At 40.0% G+C, this 18,242-nt stretch overlaps 2 protein-coding genes across 3 annotated transcripts in view; one reads left to right on the plus strand and one right to left on the minus strand.

Moving 5' to 3' along the window:
* Positions 1 to 251: 251 nt before the first annotated feature.
* Positions 252 to 13,083, plus strand: tgm5l (transglutaminase 5, like). 2 transcript variants are annotated; one of them, XR_003051023.1, is made up of 15 exons: positions 252 to 2,267; positions 2,386 to 2,568; positions 2,668 to 2,901; positions 2,996 to 3,114; positions 3,603 to 3,731; positions 4,052 to 4,229; positions 4,378 to 4,513; positions 4,609 to 4,712; positions 5,600 to 5,839; positions 5,950 to 6,012; positions 6,102 to 6,311; positions 6,404 to 6,561; positions 6,649 to 6,785; positions 6,964 to 7,709; positions 13,024 to 13,083. XR_003051023.1 is itself a non-coding variant. In XM_008321116.3 (14 exons), exons 1-14 carry the CDS (start codon positions 2,261 to 2,263, stop codon positions 7,115 to 7,117), a joined length of 2,052 nt encoding a protein of 683 aa, XP_008319338.1. In that variant the 5' UTR covers positions 252 to 2,260; the 3' UTR covers positions 7,118 to 8,177. The 2 variants fall into 2 exon arrangements, 1 of the variants encoding a protein (XP_008319338.1); XM_008321116.3 differs by lacking the exon at positions 13,024 to 13,083 and having other exon boundaries at positions 6,964 to 8,177.
* Positions 7,997 to 18,242, minus strand: part of eya2 (EYA transcriptional coactivator and phosphatase 2) — a 26,848-nt gene continuing 16,602 nt past the window's right edge. Inside the window, exons 10-16 of the mRNA XM_008321117.3 lie at positions 14,137 to 14,226; positions 12,457 to 12,515; positions 11,502 to 11,662; positions 10,276 to 10,390; positions 10,056 to 10,177; positions 9,627 to 9,727; positions 7,997 to 9,293 (exon numbers count right to left, since the gene is read on the minus strand). Coding sequence (XP_008319339.1) covers positions 9,213 to 9,293; positions 9,627 to 9,727; positions 10,056 to 10,177; positions 10,276 to 10,390; positions 11,502 to 11,662; positions 12,457 to 12,515; positions 14,137 to 14,226 — 729 coding nt within the window. The 3' untranslated portion in view covers positions 7,997 to 9,212. The remainder of the gene's footprint in view (positions 9,294 to 9,626; positions 9,728 to 10,055; positions 10,178 to 10,275; positions 10,391 to 11,501; positions 11,663 to 12,456; positions 12,516 to 14,136; positions 14,227 to 18,242) is intronic.

Below are 18,242 nucleotides of genomic sequence, written 5' to 3' on the forward strand. Positions count from 1 at the left end.
TTATTGGCAGATTTATTCTGATAAATTGATCAATTTGACAAACAAAGTCATGTCATTGTCTAATTGGGAAAAAAAAATCTGAACTCAGATTATCTTGCTGATAATTCGTTGATGTTAATTTTACAGGAGTATTTCAATTTTACAGGAGTATTTCAGGGAATACACTAACCACAGCTTTATTTTCTTTATTCATTTTATTTTCTTTTGTGCAGGTTGTTTAACTAATGTCTCCTGCATTTATTAGAGTAAATAATCCAGTACTCAGTGTACTCAATGCAGCAGTGTTCTTTCGCCGTTCCGGTTTCACACGTGACTCATGCGCGGCGTGATTGTTACACTCCTGGGTTCTCCTTGAAGACACTGAACTCCTCCCTGCTGCACCTTTACAACAAATACTAGAAACTGTACATTGGTGTCCAAGCGTATTTTGGTTGAAAGGTAAAGGTGTGGTCTGACATACAGAACATAGTAATATATATGCAATGCATTCCAAATAAATACTTCATCCTTTCCTACATTTTTCACGTTGTCTTCCATAAATCAGCACTTGTTTAAGAATCAGCCAAGAATAATCTGTGAGTTTTAAATATGGCGGACTTAGATATTAAAATAGATATCATCTATTTTAATTTATTTTTAATACAGAAATGTTAGACGTTACATGTCTTAATTTACTGCTGCATTGAGTAAAGCACTACACAAACACAGTTGCTGCTCTAATTACAGTTGGTTTCTGTTTTTACTTACCATGGTTGTGTGACTTAATTTAAAATAGTTATTGCAAAATGTACGGTCGACTAAAAGTACACAGTGAGCTGTCTGCAGGAAAGTTCGTTTCACTTAGCTATACAGTATAGGCTTTCACTTTAGTAGAGAAAACACAGTCTTATCCACACTGGTTTAAATATATATGCATCAAAAACACACACCAATAAAGCAATAGTAGTAGTAGTACCTATTGCATCATGGATCAGCCCACATACTGTGGTAAAGGGCACTGAAGCTGCCATCAACACAGACCACACCTCAAATTCCATCACGAACGAGTGGCCCCACTTGGGCGAAGGTGAATATATTCAATGAAACAAATGATGACATACTGTACTACTGACTTGGCTTTTGGTGAACAATGACCTTGATAAACACAGAAACCCTGTGACATGACAACAAAGATCAGTAGGTTGCAAAATCTCATTTAAAAAAAAGTTTTTTGGTAATAAATCACAAATGCCTGTGCAACAGTGCATGGCCGCTTATCGTGTAATTGAGATAAAATCTTAAAAAGAATCACTGACTGTTGCTTTTTTATAATGTGATTGTATACATAAGATACTTGCTAAAGCTAACTGGATAAAGATACCAAAAGTAATTCCTGCGCAATACAGCGCACATGCCTGACATTACTGACTGGTTACTGCACACTGGTCAAACGTGAGTTGCACAAAAACTCATTATCATTGTGACTGTGACATAGTGCCTCACATTATGACATACGTCTTTATATTTATAGTTCAACCCTGACGATATTCCTATTTGAGAACAATTTTGCTAAATGCTAAAAATAAATATCTATATCTTGTCAATAAATAGACCAAAATAGTGGCATTTTGACTCATAAGTAAAATTATTAGTAAAATCATGCCACGTAAGCATGGTGCTCAAGGCTGCACTTGGAAAATGAATTATAAATTAAAATATATCATTATTTAGCTGAGATTAGCGTGGAGATTAGTGTGAAGCATTAGCAACTTCAGCTAACGTACAGCTGTTTGTCAAGGCTTTGTTTAATAAGTGGCAGAGATCTAGGTGATGTAATAAAATAAAATACAAATAAAAACGACCTCATACTGTATGAAGATAAATATTCCTGGAATACTTGAACCTCGGACCGTTGACGTCACTGTGTGATGTTTACCTCTTGTATTTTTTTTTCCCAAATTAAAATTGGAGATGTTACGTTTTTCTTGGTTTCATCACTTTCAACTTTCTAGCAAAAGTTCACAAGAGTGGGTGTCCTGGGTGAGACACATTAGTCATGAACCAGACCCACCTACAGCACGAAACTATGTGCATGAAGCGCGTCAAAGTGTGTGCGATGTTCCCTCCTCAGCTGCATGTTTTGTTACATTGCTGCAGGGCCTTAGTAACCGCAACGGCGGCTGCAGAGAGAGGGGGCGTGGCAAAATGTTTAAATAGTGGTGGAGCTGAATGAAAGAGATATTTCTTATCTGAGCTCTGCTACAGACTCACTCACCGACAAATGGAAGGTAAGATCTGCCAATGTTTTTGTGGAAGTATTTAAGTATTGCGGTAAAAAGGCATTATTATTCAATGCTTTTTTACCGCAATACGAGATTCATGTATGGAAATATTTTGTTCTTCTAGACATCGTCATCCAAAATGTTAACCTGGAACAGTCAGAGAACATGCAGCGACACAGGACAGATGGCTTCAGCAGCTCCAAGAGCCTGGTGGTGCGGAGAGGAGCCCCATTCAAACTCAGCCTGCAGCTGGGGGGTCGAGAGTTTGACCCCAAGTCTGACTGTCTGAGGGTTAAAGTCATGCTAGGTAGTTTAAGTTATTGCATTTATTTATTATTTTCCAGTATTAAACTTAATCCTCAGGGCAATGTTCAAAATCCTGTGAATCCCTCTGTCTTCACATCAGGACGCCTGTGCGTAAGAATGGCCGTCACCTTCTCCAAAAGAGTTTCCTCCTCCAGATGGACGGCCTACATGGAGTCAAAGAACCTGGACCTCCAGAATCCCTCCGTCTTCATCTCTGCTCCGTCCTCTGCTCCGGTGGGATGCTACAGGTTTCAGCTGCACGTCTACTCTCAGGGCGGCCGACGCAGGACCGCTCTGGGCAAATTCCTCCTGCTCTGCAATCCCTGGTGTGGCGGTGAGTGAAGAGCCTGCATGAAATACGCAACAAGATGAAATGGATGGAAATAAATGGCAGTTTTGTTCAACTTTTTTTTCGATTAATTTGACAGATGATGACGTCTATATTCCATTTGAGGACCAGAGGGAGGAATACGTCGCCAACGACGCTGGTTTACTGTTCATGGGAACGGCGGTCAACCTGGTGTCCAGGCCTTGGTCCTTCGATCAGGTATGAAATGATTATGAACATTAGGATCAAAATGATAAACATCCTGTGAACATAGATGAGAGGTGACTGAGAGGCTATTGCAATCACTGACATTAACATTAAGAATATCATAAAAAATAAATACATTTTTTTAACTGGGGCAGTGGTGGCTTGGTGGTGGAAGTAGTGAACCTGGGGGCGGAAAGTTTCAGGTTCAAATCCACAAGCTGCTAAGTTACCACTGAGGTGCCCTGAGCAAGGCACTGTCCCCCACGCTGCTCCCCAGGCAGCTTCAGCTGCCCCCTGCTGACTAAGGTTAAATCCAGAAGTCACATTTCGTTGTGCGCTGTGTCACAATGACAAGTAGTTCACTGTCACTTAATGACTAACACTGTATATTGCAGTAATCATCAGAGAAAACCAAATGCAAATGACAGCCTTTTCTACTGTGCAAGTGTCTTTTTAAGGTTATTTCAATGTGAACGTTTCTGTTTTGTCTGTCTGTGAAGTATGAGCCTGGCGTTCTGGAGTCCTGCATGAGTCTGCTGCAGGTCAGCCCCAAACATCAGACCAACCAGCGGCTGGACTATCTGAAACGCAACGACCCCGTCTACATCAGCAGGGTGGTGTCTGCCATGGTGAGGACAAAAAACAAAAACATCCCTCTGCAGGGATGTCAACAACATATTGGTTTTATTCACCTGATGTGACAAGCGTCAGGAACGCCCGTCAAAACAAGTCCCTTCTTGATCTCTCACAGAACATGGCGTTCTGCCCGAGGAACACGCCTCAGGCGGTTGTTAGCAAAGCAGTCATTAAGTCGGCACTGTGATGTAAAAAAAATAAAACAAACTCAGCCTTCAATTCTCCAGAAAGAGTGAAGTGTATGGACTTGCCTTGTAATACTTCTTGGGAAATTGTACTGAACAAAAGGTCACGTTATTTTTCTTTGCCTTAGATCAACTGTGAGGACGACTGTGGCGTCCTGAAGGGAAACTGGTCGGGAGATTTCAAAAACGGTGTCAGCCCCACAACGTGGACGGGAAGTGGGGACATCCTGAATCAGTGGGCCAAGTCTGGGTACAAACCAGTCAAATATGGGCAGTGCTGGGTGTTTGCTGCCGTCATGTGTACAGGTATTTACACTGTTGTCATGGACAACCCCCTGAATGAAATCACTATCAAAATCCTTTCCCTGCCAACGACCGTGACTGCGTCATACTTTCCACTGTAATTTGTTCTGACTGTTCACGTCTGTGTCTGCGTCTTGATGACGTCCTGCAGTAATGCGCGTTCTTGGCATTCCTTGTCGTGTCGTCACCAACTTCAACTCGGCTCACGACACCAATGGGAACCTGGTAATTGAGGAATACTACAGCGAGAAGGGGGAGAAGCTGAAGCTCAGCAAAGACAGCGTCTGGTAAATGGATGTTTTTGTCGTAGCTCAGCTCACGTTATTATAAACATCATTATTAAAGTACATAAATCTGAGGATTTATTCGTTTTTTCAAACAGGAACTTTCATGTGTGGGTGGAATGCTGGATGGCTCGTAAGGATTTAGGATCAGGGATGGACGGCTGGCAGGTTCTGGACCCCACCCCTCAGAACAGAAGTGGTGGTGTGTAACAAACATCATTATTATTATTATTAGTTATTTGATACAAATGAAAAATGAATACAAAACAACTAGGGAATCCGATAATATCGGCCGACCTGATATTATTGGACTGATATTATTGGACAAAGTAAAGGTCAATTATATAATATCTCTAAGAATCTTTATAATATTTTCCCTCTGATAATGAAAAATGATGAAAAATAATGAAAAGCTGATAATTCGCCAAGTAAGCAAAGTAAGTGTTCCCTAAAAAGAGTTTTTGGGAAAAACAGCTGTATATGAAAGTAAAGGTCACTAGATGGCAGCATTGTATGCTGGTGCCAGCAACTCATACAGTGGTTTGTACAGGTAAACAAATAAATACTACCAGGGGCTTAATAGTATTTTAATTTAGGGCGGGGCATGGTAGAAAATAATTGAGAACCACTGCTCTAACCCAGGCGTGTTCCAACTGTTTGACTCATGGGACACAATTGTTCTAAAAATTAAACAGGAGCGCCCCCTGGTCAGGAGCAGATAGATAAAGCATTTGTATGACCTAAAGTAAAAAGACATGTAAAAGTACGTTGCATAAAGGCTAAAATGCTAAAATGCTTTTAGCATTGTCTACGCCATCTATTGGGGAAACGTGGGTATTGCAGGAAAAAGGCAGAAGTATGATGATAATATGAATAAATTATATTATTTAGAAAAGTATGGTGGGCCGGATTAAAAAGCTGATTGGGCCGCATCCGGCCCCCAGGCCTTAGTTTGTCCATGTCTGCTCCCATCACCTTAGGGTTAGACGATTGATATCGGAATTAAAAATTAAGTGTTTGGACAATATCGGCATATCTGACATCCCTAAAAAAAAAAAACCCAAAATAACAAAATGTGTATCATCCCAGGTGTGTTCTGCTGCGGCCCTTCCCCGGTAAAAGCCATTAAGAAGCGTTGCATGGAAATGTTCTATGACATTCCCTTTGTGTATGCGGAGGTCAACGCTGACATCCACATGATCATCATGAGCCAGGGCAGAGTGCTGAGCCTCAGCAAAGACACGGAGAAAGTCGGATCTCTCATCTGCACCAAGGCTATCGGGTTCCCCAGGCTTGAGAACATCACTGGAGACTACAAGTTGATAAAAAGTAGGCTTTGATCAAAATAAAAATAAAAATTCATAGTTTATCATTTTAAGAATCCCCATTGTCTAAAATTGTAGCTCCACCCACTTTAACGGTTTCTTTGTACACAACAGGTCCAACGTCAACTCTCTCGTCCAGGACGTCTACCATTTCAGACAGATCAACGTCCAGAACAGGTGAGTGACTTTAATAACCATAATAAATGTTAATGTAATGTATAAACAGCCACCATCTCACAGTCTGGACCTCTTCTTACCTTATCCAGAAAGTAGATCTCAAGTGTTTGTTATCCTGAGCCTGGACAAAGCTCCAGTCGCCGGAGAACCTGTGAGTTTCACGGTGAAACTCATAAACAAGCAGAAAATGAGGAAGGCGATGAAGCTGCATCTGAACGCTCAGGCTAAAGAATACAACCACAGCCCTTCAGACACATTCTGGGCCAATAGTGACATTGCACAGCTTGGACCTATGGAAGGTAGATAGATTTGAACCTTCAACCCCCCCAAAAAGTCATTTTTTTCTTTGACACAATGTTAAATTACACTAATATTCTCTGTTTTTTTTAAGTCAAAGTTATGACCTATCAGATCCTCCCAGCTGAGTACGAAGATGTGGTGGGAGACGACCTCATCAACCTGGCAGCGGTCGTGGAGGACATGTCCAGTCATGAGCGGACCCTGGCCTCGGAGGAGTTCAACATCGCCACGCCAAAATTAACCATCCAGGTGCAGTGCTCTCCACAAATTCTCTAATTTTGGTTTGTTTAATGTGTGACTATTTTTAGATTTGACTAAACTGTGTTTCCTCCTCAGGTCTTGGATGAAAACTCTGTGAAGGTTAACGAAGAGCAAACAGCTATAGTGAGCTTCAAAAACCCATATTCTCACTTGGTGGGTGGTGAGCTAATTGTGGCGGGGGCTGGACTGATCCAGGGCAAGATTCTCTTCAGGTACCAATGTCTATGTTGACTCATTGTTTGTCATGTATGCGTCAAATGCTTCATTTTTCTGAGAAATCGTCTGATGGTTCGGGTGAAGACAGGAGTGTCTGTCAGTAGACTGTAGTTATTTGGAATTACTAAAGCATTCGGTTCATTTTTATTTAACCCAGTTTTATCCCCATTCCAGGCTGCTTCCGATGCGTACAGGAGGAAAAGTGGAGCATCGCATCACTTTTACTCCAAACATGGTGGGAACCAAGATGCTGCAGGCCAGTCTGAAACTGTCCAACATAAACTCCACCATCAGAGGCTTCAAAATGGTCATTGTCGACAAAGATTAGCTCCAAATAATAGCAGCTGTTGTCTTTTCAACAGTTGCTACAAGAACCACAAAAAATAATGTCAAACAATACATTCATTTTTATACTGTGACATTGTGTTTTTTTCCCTTCAATGTTTTACTTTATTACCTTAAAAAAAATTCAACTGGCAGCATTTACTGCTACATATTAGTGCTAAGGTCCCGCTTTATTTATTATGTGTTTTATGCGTGAATGTATATTATCCTTTTCTATTAATATTTATTTTCATATATATATATATATAATAAAACGTTTACACATTGTAAGTGTGCATTTTACTTTACTATTGTTGCAGTTTCGTACATGACCACAAGAGGTAGATATTTACATTTGGCATAACAGCAGGAACGTGCAAAAGAAATATATAAAAGATATATAATATAAATACTAATAATAATGTTTCTAAAAGAGAACAATACGGTACAGTAGTATTTTAAAAGCATTTTTACTCGAAGTTATTTCAATAATTATGCGTATTTTAGCTACCGTCATCGATATGCACCTGTCAGGGAAAACGGAAGAAGATAGCAACTAGCCGAGCCTCACTTCCGAATGCCCGCTGCTGTTGCATGTAAGTTACTGTGTTTCTGTCATACAAACAGACGTATTTAGACAATAAAATGTTTAGAACAACTTTTGTTATATAACAACTTTGTAGAAGTGTATTTGTCATTGACCCACACACTTGTACCCTGACTGTGTGGACAGAACAGTGATGAGATGTTTAGCATAACTATTAGTTAGCATACACGCCCCCATTGTAAATAAGGAATTTGGCAAAGGAGAAATTTTCCTCTTTTTTTTTATCTGACTTAAAGTCACTGACGTTGTATAATATGAAATGAAACCCAACTCCTGTTTCCCCACAATGTAATTAATTTATTTGTATTAATCTATTTTCATTTGCAAAACAAATCAACATTAGTGCTTTATATACAAATCAGAGCAAAGCTGAGAGACAGTGTTATCGTCACATGCACAGCCATACCAATACATCTATATTACAAAAAGGTTATTCATAGGGATTTTATAGCAGAAAACTAAACCAGGATAGGAAAAAAAGAGTCAAGTCACATGAACATGTACAACCCAGAAACAAACACAGGAACTTACTGTAAGCACTAGTCTATAATACAGCATCTTCAAACATTTTTACAAGAACAAAGTCTGATCTTTAAGGAAGGCTTTTGTATGTTTACATATAGATGTCCCAAACTACACACTATACCTAATTATGTTGTAAAACTGAACCATTAATAAATAGATCACATTTAAATGATAAAATGTCGCCTCTAACTAAGAGGAGGGGGTTACTTTTGAGAATTATGTAGCCGTAAAACGAAATGCTGTTTTGAAAGGTTCAGTAAAGGCCATTTGTTAAAAAATTGCAAGAAACTGTGAAGAATGAAAGATGAGCTTCACAACAAAAATAAAAAAGAGCAGTAGAACAAACAAACAAAAAAACGGTTTTAAGATTTGTTTTTGTTTTTTCAGTGCAACAGAAGTTGTGCATGTTACGGTTACTGCAGAATTGAGATGATGTGATTTAAAGGTCCAGTGTGTAACGCACGGGGACATCTACTGGAGAGACAGCAGGTTGCAACTGACGCAGAACTCCGCTGCTTACCCCTCCTTTCCGACTACAGACTTGTCATTGGTTGGTTGATGTGTCACACTTTTTGAATACAGCAAATTTTTATGTGTGTAATTAACATACATTTGAAATGTTACAGTTTCTGACAGTACACCCTTTCAAGTTACACACTGGACCTTGAACATATTTTGTGCTGATTGTTTGGTGAGCTTTGGTCCCTCATTTTATTTTTACTTTGGTCTTTTCTTAATTTTGGTCCATAACTTATGGCCTGGTGGTTATGCCTCAGAGAGTCACTGCAGCCTGCAGCTTTCAGCTCCTTTCAGCTCCTGTAGCTCTGCTGTGTCAACGTCCGTCTGGAGTTCTCACTCAAGCAAAGACGGCAATACTGACTCTTGTACAGTATCTGGAAGCACGTCCAACCATGTGGTGCAGTCTTGTGTTAGGGAGTTTCCTGGTTAAGCTGAGAGACTGTAGAATCTAGAGGTAGTCCAGCTCCAGTGCATGGCTCAGGGCTTCCAGGTCAGCGCGACAGGTCACCCTCCAGAAAGGCATGTTCTTCTGTGAAGATAAAATGTAATGAACATGAGAAAAAAAGATGACAACAACTGTGTTCTATACGTCCTTCAGTCTTTCCTTCAAATGCAACACAGATGTGAAACTGAAGAGAGATGGACCATGTGACATACAAATGGATGATATATTGGCCCATAATGTGTTGATGATAAACTGCCAAAACCTGGGAAAAAATCTGACATCTCAATGCAAGGATTTTTTAAAAATCCTTAACATAAGATGTGCAGAAACTAAGCCGTTTTCAGGGGTTAACTGATTAGACGTGGGTCGTTTTTCAGTAGTCATGGGAGTCATAAAATGACACAGGTTGACTTGTACCTTCTTGGCCACGCTCTCTTCTTCTGCACCATCTCCTATTACCACGTACACTGCTCTCCGACCGAATCTCTGGGAGATGCGCTCAAAACAGCTCTCTTTGCCTTTGAGAAGAGGGGAAAACATTAAAGAGACATTTATATTATGATATTCTTTTTACTTATTTAACACAGAAAGCCAAATGAACATGAGCTGGTTGATTTAATTCACTCGAACATGGATTTTTGGTAGAAGCTGGTGAAAGGTATAGATATCAAGGAGCGTCTCCCAAAAGGCTTTCTATGAGGTAGTTGTTGACTGTGTGCTAACATGCTAATGTTGCTACGATGGAGCAAAACACTTGCCTGACATGTGCTAATGCTAAATGATGAACTATTCATTTTTGTTTCTGGTCATAAAATTTGTCTTCGAGGATCGTCTCATTCTGCTCACCTGTCTTGGTTGCGCTGTATATGTTCTCTATTGGAAAGGCTGAGCCCAGACCATACAGTAGAACCTTGGAGAGAGCTGGGACGAGCTGGGTGGTGGTCACCAACACGTTCACACAGTTTGGCCTTGAACACAACAGTAACTTTTTATTAATGTCAATACAAACGATTTATAACCCCAGTAATCATGATCAATCAAAAAGGAATCTGTTGTTGCTAATGACCTTGAGTTGATGAGAGCCAGTGCTTTGAGAGCTTGGGTGAGCCACAGGTCGGTCAGGACCTCCATCTCCCTCCTCAGCTGTAACCACTCCTCCCTCTTGGGGCTGCCCAGTAGTCCTGTGCACCGAGAAATTGAGTAGATAGAATACAATGTTTATTTTTGTTGGAAAAGGTCTAGTGAAATAAAAACTTTTTGGTCTGTCTGTGTCCCTGCTCTCCTGCTGTGTCTGCTGTGTTGCTTAATTAGTCTCACTAGTGACACCTGGTGCCCTGGGTATTTATATACCTCTCTCCCTCACTCAGTCTTTGTCTGTTGGTTGTCGTGTTAATGCCTTGTCTTCCTGCTAGCCTGAGATCCTGTTTGTATCTGCTTGGTCTTGAGAAACTAGTAAGCGAATATATTTCAGTTTTTCTGAGTTCATGACCCGACTTTGACGTTTCCATTTACCCCAGAGACATTTTTTTAGCTGTCACTTGTACAGTCGTGTGATCTCAGCTGTCAATCAAGAAATTCCAGCTCAGGTATTTTTATGTGAAGCATTTTATTTGAACTCTTTATGTACATGAAAGTGGAAAAATACAGTTCGTAAGATTGTACGTAGCGTTTTTTAATCATCATTTTAAAAAGAATATCAGGTTTTTTTATTATCAATTACTAGCAATTTCAAGGAACCCTACACACGTGAAGTGATTCTATGCAGTGTTTAAGTGGTTGGTGCTCTTGCCTTACAGCAAGAAAGTCATGGGTTTGGTTGGCAGTTGTAACTGACAGTCTTTCTCTATGGAAAGTTCAGGTTGTGGAGTCCTTTTATTTTATTGCTTATATTGCTTGGTGTTTAATCGCGGGGTGGTGGGAGGGGGGTAGAGCCTGTGGGGCACCTCATCAGCTCCATGGTCAATAACAAAGCACTGATAATGAAGTGATGCCTCAAAGCGTCAGGAGATATAGTTGGCTTTAACTAAAGACAAACAAACCTGTACGTCTGGTTTCTAACAACCTCTCCCCTCGCAAAATTCAGTTAAGTTCAAAAGTCATGGGTTACACTAGGTAAATAAAGGAGCCAGTATTTGATGATCAACCGAGCAAGAAATTCAACGTTACAACGGCCACAAAACAGCACTCAAAAGTAAACATGGCTGGGCTTTTAAACGTTCGTTTTGTTCTCTGTTATTTATAGGTAAGATTAATTCAAGCACGTTTAACACATAAAGAAGAACACGATCTTACCGCCGACATTATTCTTGTACATGTTGTAAATCTCCTTGACTCTGCGGTATCTGAATGCCAGTTTTCTCATCCAGTCCACCCCTCCATGGACCCCTGACCCTAGACACAGAGAGCCAGCCCCTGCTGGGCTCTGGAAGCCGTCCGACCCAAAGTTGTAAGTGCTGCAGGATCAAAATACAAGAAAGTAGCCAGAATGTAAATCACAAAAGATGTATGCTTCATTTTCCCCCCTGAAAGTCCTAGAGTGGAATGCTTTCAAAAATGACACAATGGTCGACATTTTCCAGCTCTGGAGTAAACTGAAACATTCAGACTATGAAAATAAACTGTTCTTAATAAAGTCAGATGGAAATAATGTAAAATGGTACATTTGTCATGATTACATGTAAAAATAAACCCCCCCTTTTGGATGAAACTGCAACGTTAAGTAAAAACCGAGAATTATATAAAGTACGTGGATGAAGTCTGACTCTCTCCGAAATCAACCGAGAAATGTGCGAACTGTGAAAGACGGAAGACCTTAGAAATAGAGCTTTTGAATAATGCAGTAGCACAACATCACCACAAGGTGGTGTTATTTTCAGTATAAAGGCCTCAGCAAGAAGTTCATTCAACTAACATTTCCCATTGCCTACATTTTCCTCAAACGAACTTGTTGAATCAAGTGTATAGTGTATTTGCTGAATATAGTGTCAGCACATCTTAAAAATCATGCTAAAAATATAAAATAAAAATTATACATACTTAAAAAGTATAGATGAAGATCGATTTGAGCATTGAATGATCATGTGATGAACTCTATGCTAGCGAGTGAAAATATTACACATACATGCGCTCAATTTTTTTTCTACCCCTGTGCCCTAGAACCCAAAGTGCAAGTCTGGGTCATATGTACTGGATGTGACAGAGTCTCTCAGCAGAGACTACAGTAAAAGTAACACAGCTGGTGGCTAACCTCAGGTCCTGTCCGTTGTCATCTGAGGCAACGTCATCGACATGAACCTGGTCACATTCCTGGGGAAATTAAAAACAAGGGTGAAAGGGATGTGAGAGATCCATTTCAGAGGCAGGTCCTGTAGAAGCAGGTCCCCACTGTGGAAGACAGACTGTGGGAATGACAGCAGCTGTGATAAGAATAAGATCTTCACAACTAAAAGAAGGAAGGAGAGGGAATATGACAGGACATTATGCTGTGTGTGTAATGCAATGCAATGTTTTTATATATATATATATATATGTATATATATTTATATTGCATATATAAATATATGTACAGTATGTATGTTTATAATATGTATATGTGCGTGTATATATATTTATGTTTATATACATGCATATATGTATATATTTTTATGTATGTATTGGCTAAGTGCATTAACTGTATTAATTGCAAATTATCAAAAGGTGTAAATCCAAAATATGTCTTTGCTGTTATTTGTCGTCCTGTTTCTGTCATATTTAAAATAGTTGATGTACCTCGATTGATTATTAGTGACTAATTTCTGTCATTGTTTGTTACTAGCGCCCCAGCTGCCCTGTGAACTACTGGGTCTCAATGCTGCTGATGTGGCCACTGACTTAAGAGGAACAAGGTATGTGCACCACAGCTCTCTACACCACTAGTGCGCCAGTCATTGATTACAGCTTTTCAGAGCTTTGACAATAGACCAGATTGAAAAAGTGAGTTTTCAAATTGCCTCATTGGCTCCTTTCCCTCCGCCTGACCGGTCCTCCTCCCATCTGACTGATTTTTCTATAAAGCTCAGACACACACCTATAATTATGACCACAGAGTGTTCTCTCTCTCTCCATTCTTTTCTTGTCTTACTTCATTGACAGAACAAGGCCGTGGTATGCGGGATGAAAAACCCATGCACTCCTCGGTCTCTAGTAGTACAGCAGTACAATCCTTTTATCCTCTCTAAGTGTTGCCTCTGTCACTGCTTCTTAAGAAGCTGCAGTTCACGTCCGACCGTGAGAACTCTTAGAACAACAGTAAACTGAACTTTTCTTTCACTTTCCTTGCTACACTCATATAAAAGGTTGTGTGCACAGATTTCTGACATGTTTTGTCTTGTATCAATAGTAAGATTGCTGTTACACTGAGGTGAGAATCTGTTATATTGGCCATGTGTGGGTCTGATTGTGTGTTTGATCTCTGTCAGGCGGTCTCTGTTAGGTGACCTTACACGTGTAGACAAGAGACTTAACCCCAGTGTTGCTTCTCGCTGATGAGCAGGTAAAAGGGGCATAAATTTCAAAAAATGAGAGCGTGAGCAATTTACTAGAATTCTTTTTTTAAAATTAAATCCTCTAAAATCCCACAGTTGCATCAGGTGGGAATTATATAAAAAGTGTTTTTTTTTAAGTGCTCAGGATGCTTTTGTGTATAAATGTTTACAAAGATAAACACTAGATGGCAGTATTGCAACTCAACGTACGCAACAGACAAAGCACAGTTTTGGGGCAAATGCGGGGTTGGGGGTGGGGGGCTTGTAAGACAACAGTTATTATAAGTCATCAATCACAAATAAAACCTTTTCTATTCTTCAGAACACAACATAAGCATAAAAGCTAAGCATAAATGTGTGGCTCCACTGCCACCTGTTGATCACAGTAAACAGGAAACACTCACCTCCAGGTCATTGAAGAAAAGTCTTGAGTCAGCCAGGTTGAATATCATCTCCTCCATCCATAAACCCAGGGATAATGCCTTTGAAGAGTCCTGATGCAAACACACACACACACACACCGTGTGTTAATAATTACAATGCAAACAAATTAAATATAAATGACTACGAAGCACAGAGGCGTGACCTCGGGTGTTTTAGCATAGATATGAATCTATTCATGTCTTCAGGCGTGTTCAAAGTATATTACACGTACAGCAGGATCTCATTTCCCCTAAAGCATTGCTGAAAACTTTTCTGTGTGGGGAACTTCTTTGAACCCGTCGATTAGAGGAAGAGCAGGTCTAATGCGCCAGAAGCTGCACGCAAAATAGTTAGTCAATAAAAAAAAAAGCAAATCATGACCTCAGTGAGGTGGGTATGACTGACAGTCACGTATTCAGAGACTAATCTGTTAAACGGTATTAAACATCAGTAGTCTTGTTATTATTTTTGAACTGTCAGTGCAACTGCCAGCTCCTCTCTGAAACTGCATCCTTTCACGTCCGCAGACTCATCAAGCAGATTGACATAAAAAGAATTCAGGGAGAGACAAAAGGTTAACAGGCTGTTTATCGTCATTCGTGAAGAGTCAAACGTGCAAATTCTGCACTCGCTGCCACTGTCTTTGTTCTCGTCCAGGATCGTTTTATGATGTGGCATTCAAGTGCCTTTTCAATCAACTGATGTGGAGTGAAAAGGTCATGTCTTTTCAGTCACATTACCCTTTATATTCACGGTAGATAATCGCTAGAAAATGAAAAAGAAACCTTACATGCTATATGGGACATTGGGTTTTGTTCTGTTGAAACAGCTACTAACACTGCAATGCATTACAATGCCTCCATGACAGTGTGGATTAAAACATGGTCTTAGTCTGGAATAGGTGCTCATTTGAACTAATGGAGGCCAATTGGCGTATAATAATGTTATGTATGTAAGCAGCTAGTTAATTGCAAATATGCTTGTTACTTAATTGAGACTAAACCACACTAATGACTTCACTGGCAACAAGTAGATGCAGGGTTGTTGTTGCTAATGCAGGTACATCATGTTGAGTGTGGTGAAAACATGACTTAAAAAACAATCTTAACGCAAACGCAGACTTTCTCCTCAGTTAGCTTATAATTTAAAATAAAAGACTCAGTAAATGTAAAATGAAAAATGGATTATGTTACAGAAAGATTCAAAAGGCTTTCATGATGTAAAAAACATTTTAGCCTCATCTGATTGAAGCCCCGTGGCTCAGAAGTTTGAGCAGTTGTCTTTTAACTTTGTGGGTTCTGGGAAACATTCCTGACTCAATAGTCTACTTTGAAGGTTGATGAATCGATGGAAAAGCCAAAGTGTAAAGCTTTGGGATTGATTATTAGGGTTAAACAAGGTCAGAAATCATACAGAAGCACAACTTGAACCTGTGGAGGTCCTTGACTCATTTCTACGACGCAATGTAACCTTCACCGTAAGTTGGAACGCGCATCGTGTATATAAGTAAAGTCGGACTTCTGACTCCCTACTGAAGGGCAAAAAGAAACAAATGTAGCACAAGTCAATTTGGGGTGTACAACCAGTGTATATATAAACAAAGCTATCCTTCTTCCACGTATAGCCGAATGAGGGCACATTTGTCCACTCCGCCTGCCAACTAGTTCAATGCAAAATTTGTTTTAACGGAATCAAGAATAATAACAAACCAAGAGAATACTTAGAAAGAGTATTGTTTACCTAGAAATTTTCCTTGATTTGAAATACATATATACTTATATACTTAAATATTAATATGTAAATTAAAAAAAAAGTATCTTCATTCATTAACACAACCGGGTCTGAAATTGTTTTATTCTTGCAGTGCAGTGTTGTTTTCTTTAACCTTTGTGGTATTTTCTGTTTGTGTCAACACCTAATCACACAAGTACGTTTTTTCAACCTTTGTAACCTCACCTACACAGAACGAAAAGCTGGGCGTTTCATCACAACAACCTCACTTTTTGTTTCTTAATAAAAAGAAAATCGTAATTAACGCCCGGGAAACCTCATAAATCATGACATGCAGACAGGCAGGCTGACAAAGACGAGGGTGTGCTGTTGTTCGAGACTACAAAAGAAGGTGTGTGTGCGCTTGTGGTGAGTTTGCGTGTGTGTGTGTGTGCATCTGTGTGTATGTGAGCTGCATATTGTTTTAATGGCAGCGTTGGCTTGTCCCTGGCAGAAATACAGGAAAAGCAGCAGGGTGTCAGCCAAAGGTGAATGTTAGATTAGTGCATCTGAAATGACAAGCAGAGCTGTCTCCTGGCCCATTATTTACAAAGAGCCAGATGACACATCGACAGGAATTATAAAAAATTATGAAATATGCCCATTAGGGGTTGTAAAGTGTAAAGGTGATGAAGTGCAACAAAAGTTCACCAGGGAGGAGCGAGACGACAGGGGGGAAAATGACAAGGGGCGGGTGCAAAACAATGTCTAGAAAAGGGAGAGATGAGTGCAAAGAATCAAATGGGAGGAGTTAAAGGCTTAAGAGAGGTTTGTCCTGCTTGTCTCATGATTAATGTAATTATCGGTACTCAGCCACTGCTTTATGACAGGCACTAACAAAGCACTCCCTTAAATCTAAGACACGGCTTGGAGAAACAGGGAGGGCGAAAAAAGTGAAGAAGAAAAAAAAAAAGCTCCTTAATTGTAAAGTTCTCACGGTTCCTCTTATGCAGGAAGATTGGAATGACAGACCTAAGCTGAGAAACATTACTTTTGGTGAACAGAGTTAGTTATTCAATCCAAAACATTTGTCAATGTGGATGTAACAATACACTCATCTGACAATACGTTATGATTTGGTTTTTTGAGGGTTTTTTTGCTTCACGATACGATTTTATCACGATTTTGTTGAGCTCCAGACAAATTATGACCAAATATAATGATCTTCTATTTGTAATAACGATGTAAAATACCATACACTACATAGGGACCTGACATTTTGGTTTTTTAGCGGATCACAACCAACTATTTTAGGCACATAGCACCACCTACTGTAAAAGAGTGCGTACTCACACGGTATGATCAGTTTTTATTTTAATTGTCACAGATTTGTATTTGTCGATTCATGATTTATCGTTACATCCCTTATTGTCAGTGGTAGTTCAATAAACCAATTTCCAAATGTATTTTTGACTTGTTTATAGTTGTTATCCAGATAAAAGCAAAAAAAAAAAAAAAAAAGAGTTGGAGTTGGATTAGATGGGTGCATATGTTTAGGGTTTACAAAAAGGGAAAAAATATTCCTGGCCTGTGAACCTTCATGACATATTGGAGCAGTAATCGGTTTTTCCACTGTCACTCATTCAATTCCTCCTCTGCATGTCTGAAATTTGAAGTAAGCCTCTGTCCAACTGAGCTTCCCTGGATCCAGCAGCAGGGTGTTTGGGTGGTGGGAGGAATCCAGAATATTTGGCCCATGAGTCACATTTCAACACATCTACTCTCTGCCGTTCTATCTCTCTTGTTCTTGTTGTCTCTTCTTCTCCTCTGTGGCAGAACCAAAAGAAAAAGAAACAACTGCATGCACGGCCTGAACCGATCTGAAACTGTGCTCTCAAACTCCCATCAGCCTTGTGTCAACCCCAAAGGGGGACCGTGAGAATTCAAAACACAGAACCACGGCCAAAAACAAGAAACGCACCACAGTCAACCCCTTGTCAGCTGCTGGTCTGTTATGTAAAGGTCCTGCTGGGTGTCAATCACGCGGCAGGGTTCTGGGGTAGCTAAACAACCCGGTGCATTATGAAAAGAAACAAGAGGGCAGAAAGGCAAAACATCAAGCGTGTGAAAATGCACAGGGATGAGAGCCAAAGGTCATGGACTCGGCTCGGACGGTCAAACCTTTGACTGTTAGTCAAATAAGCACTCGATCGCCGAGACAAGGGGTGAAGTAGATTTCACTGCTGTGTTGTCAGGACAACTTTGTGACAAAGTGTGCCCAAATATCTCTCTCTCTCTCTCTCTCTCTCTCTCTCTCTATCTATCTATCTATCTATCTATCTATCTATCTATCTATCTATCTATCTATCTATCTATG

The sequence above is a fragment of the Cynoglossus semilaevis genome, chromosome 11 (genome assembly GCF_000523025.1).
Source record: "Cynoglossus semilaevis isolate Cse_v1.0 chromosome 11, Cse_v1.0, whole genome shotgun sequence".
Classification (NCBI taxonomy): domain Eukaryota; kingdom Metazoa; phylum Chordata; class Actinopteri; order Pleuronectiformes; family Cynoglossidae; genus Cynoglossus; species Cynoglossus semilaevis.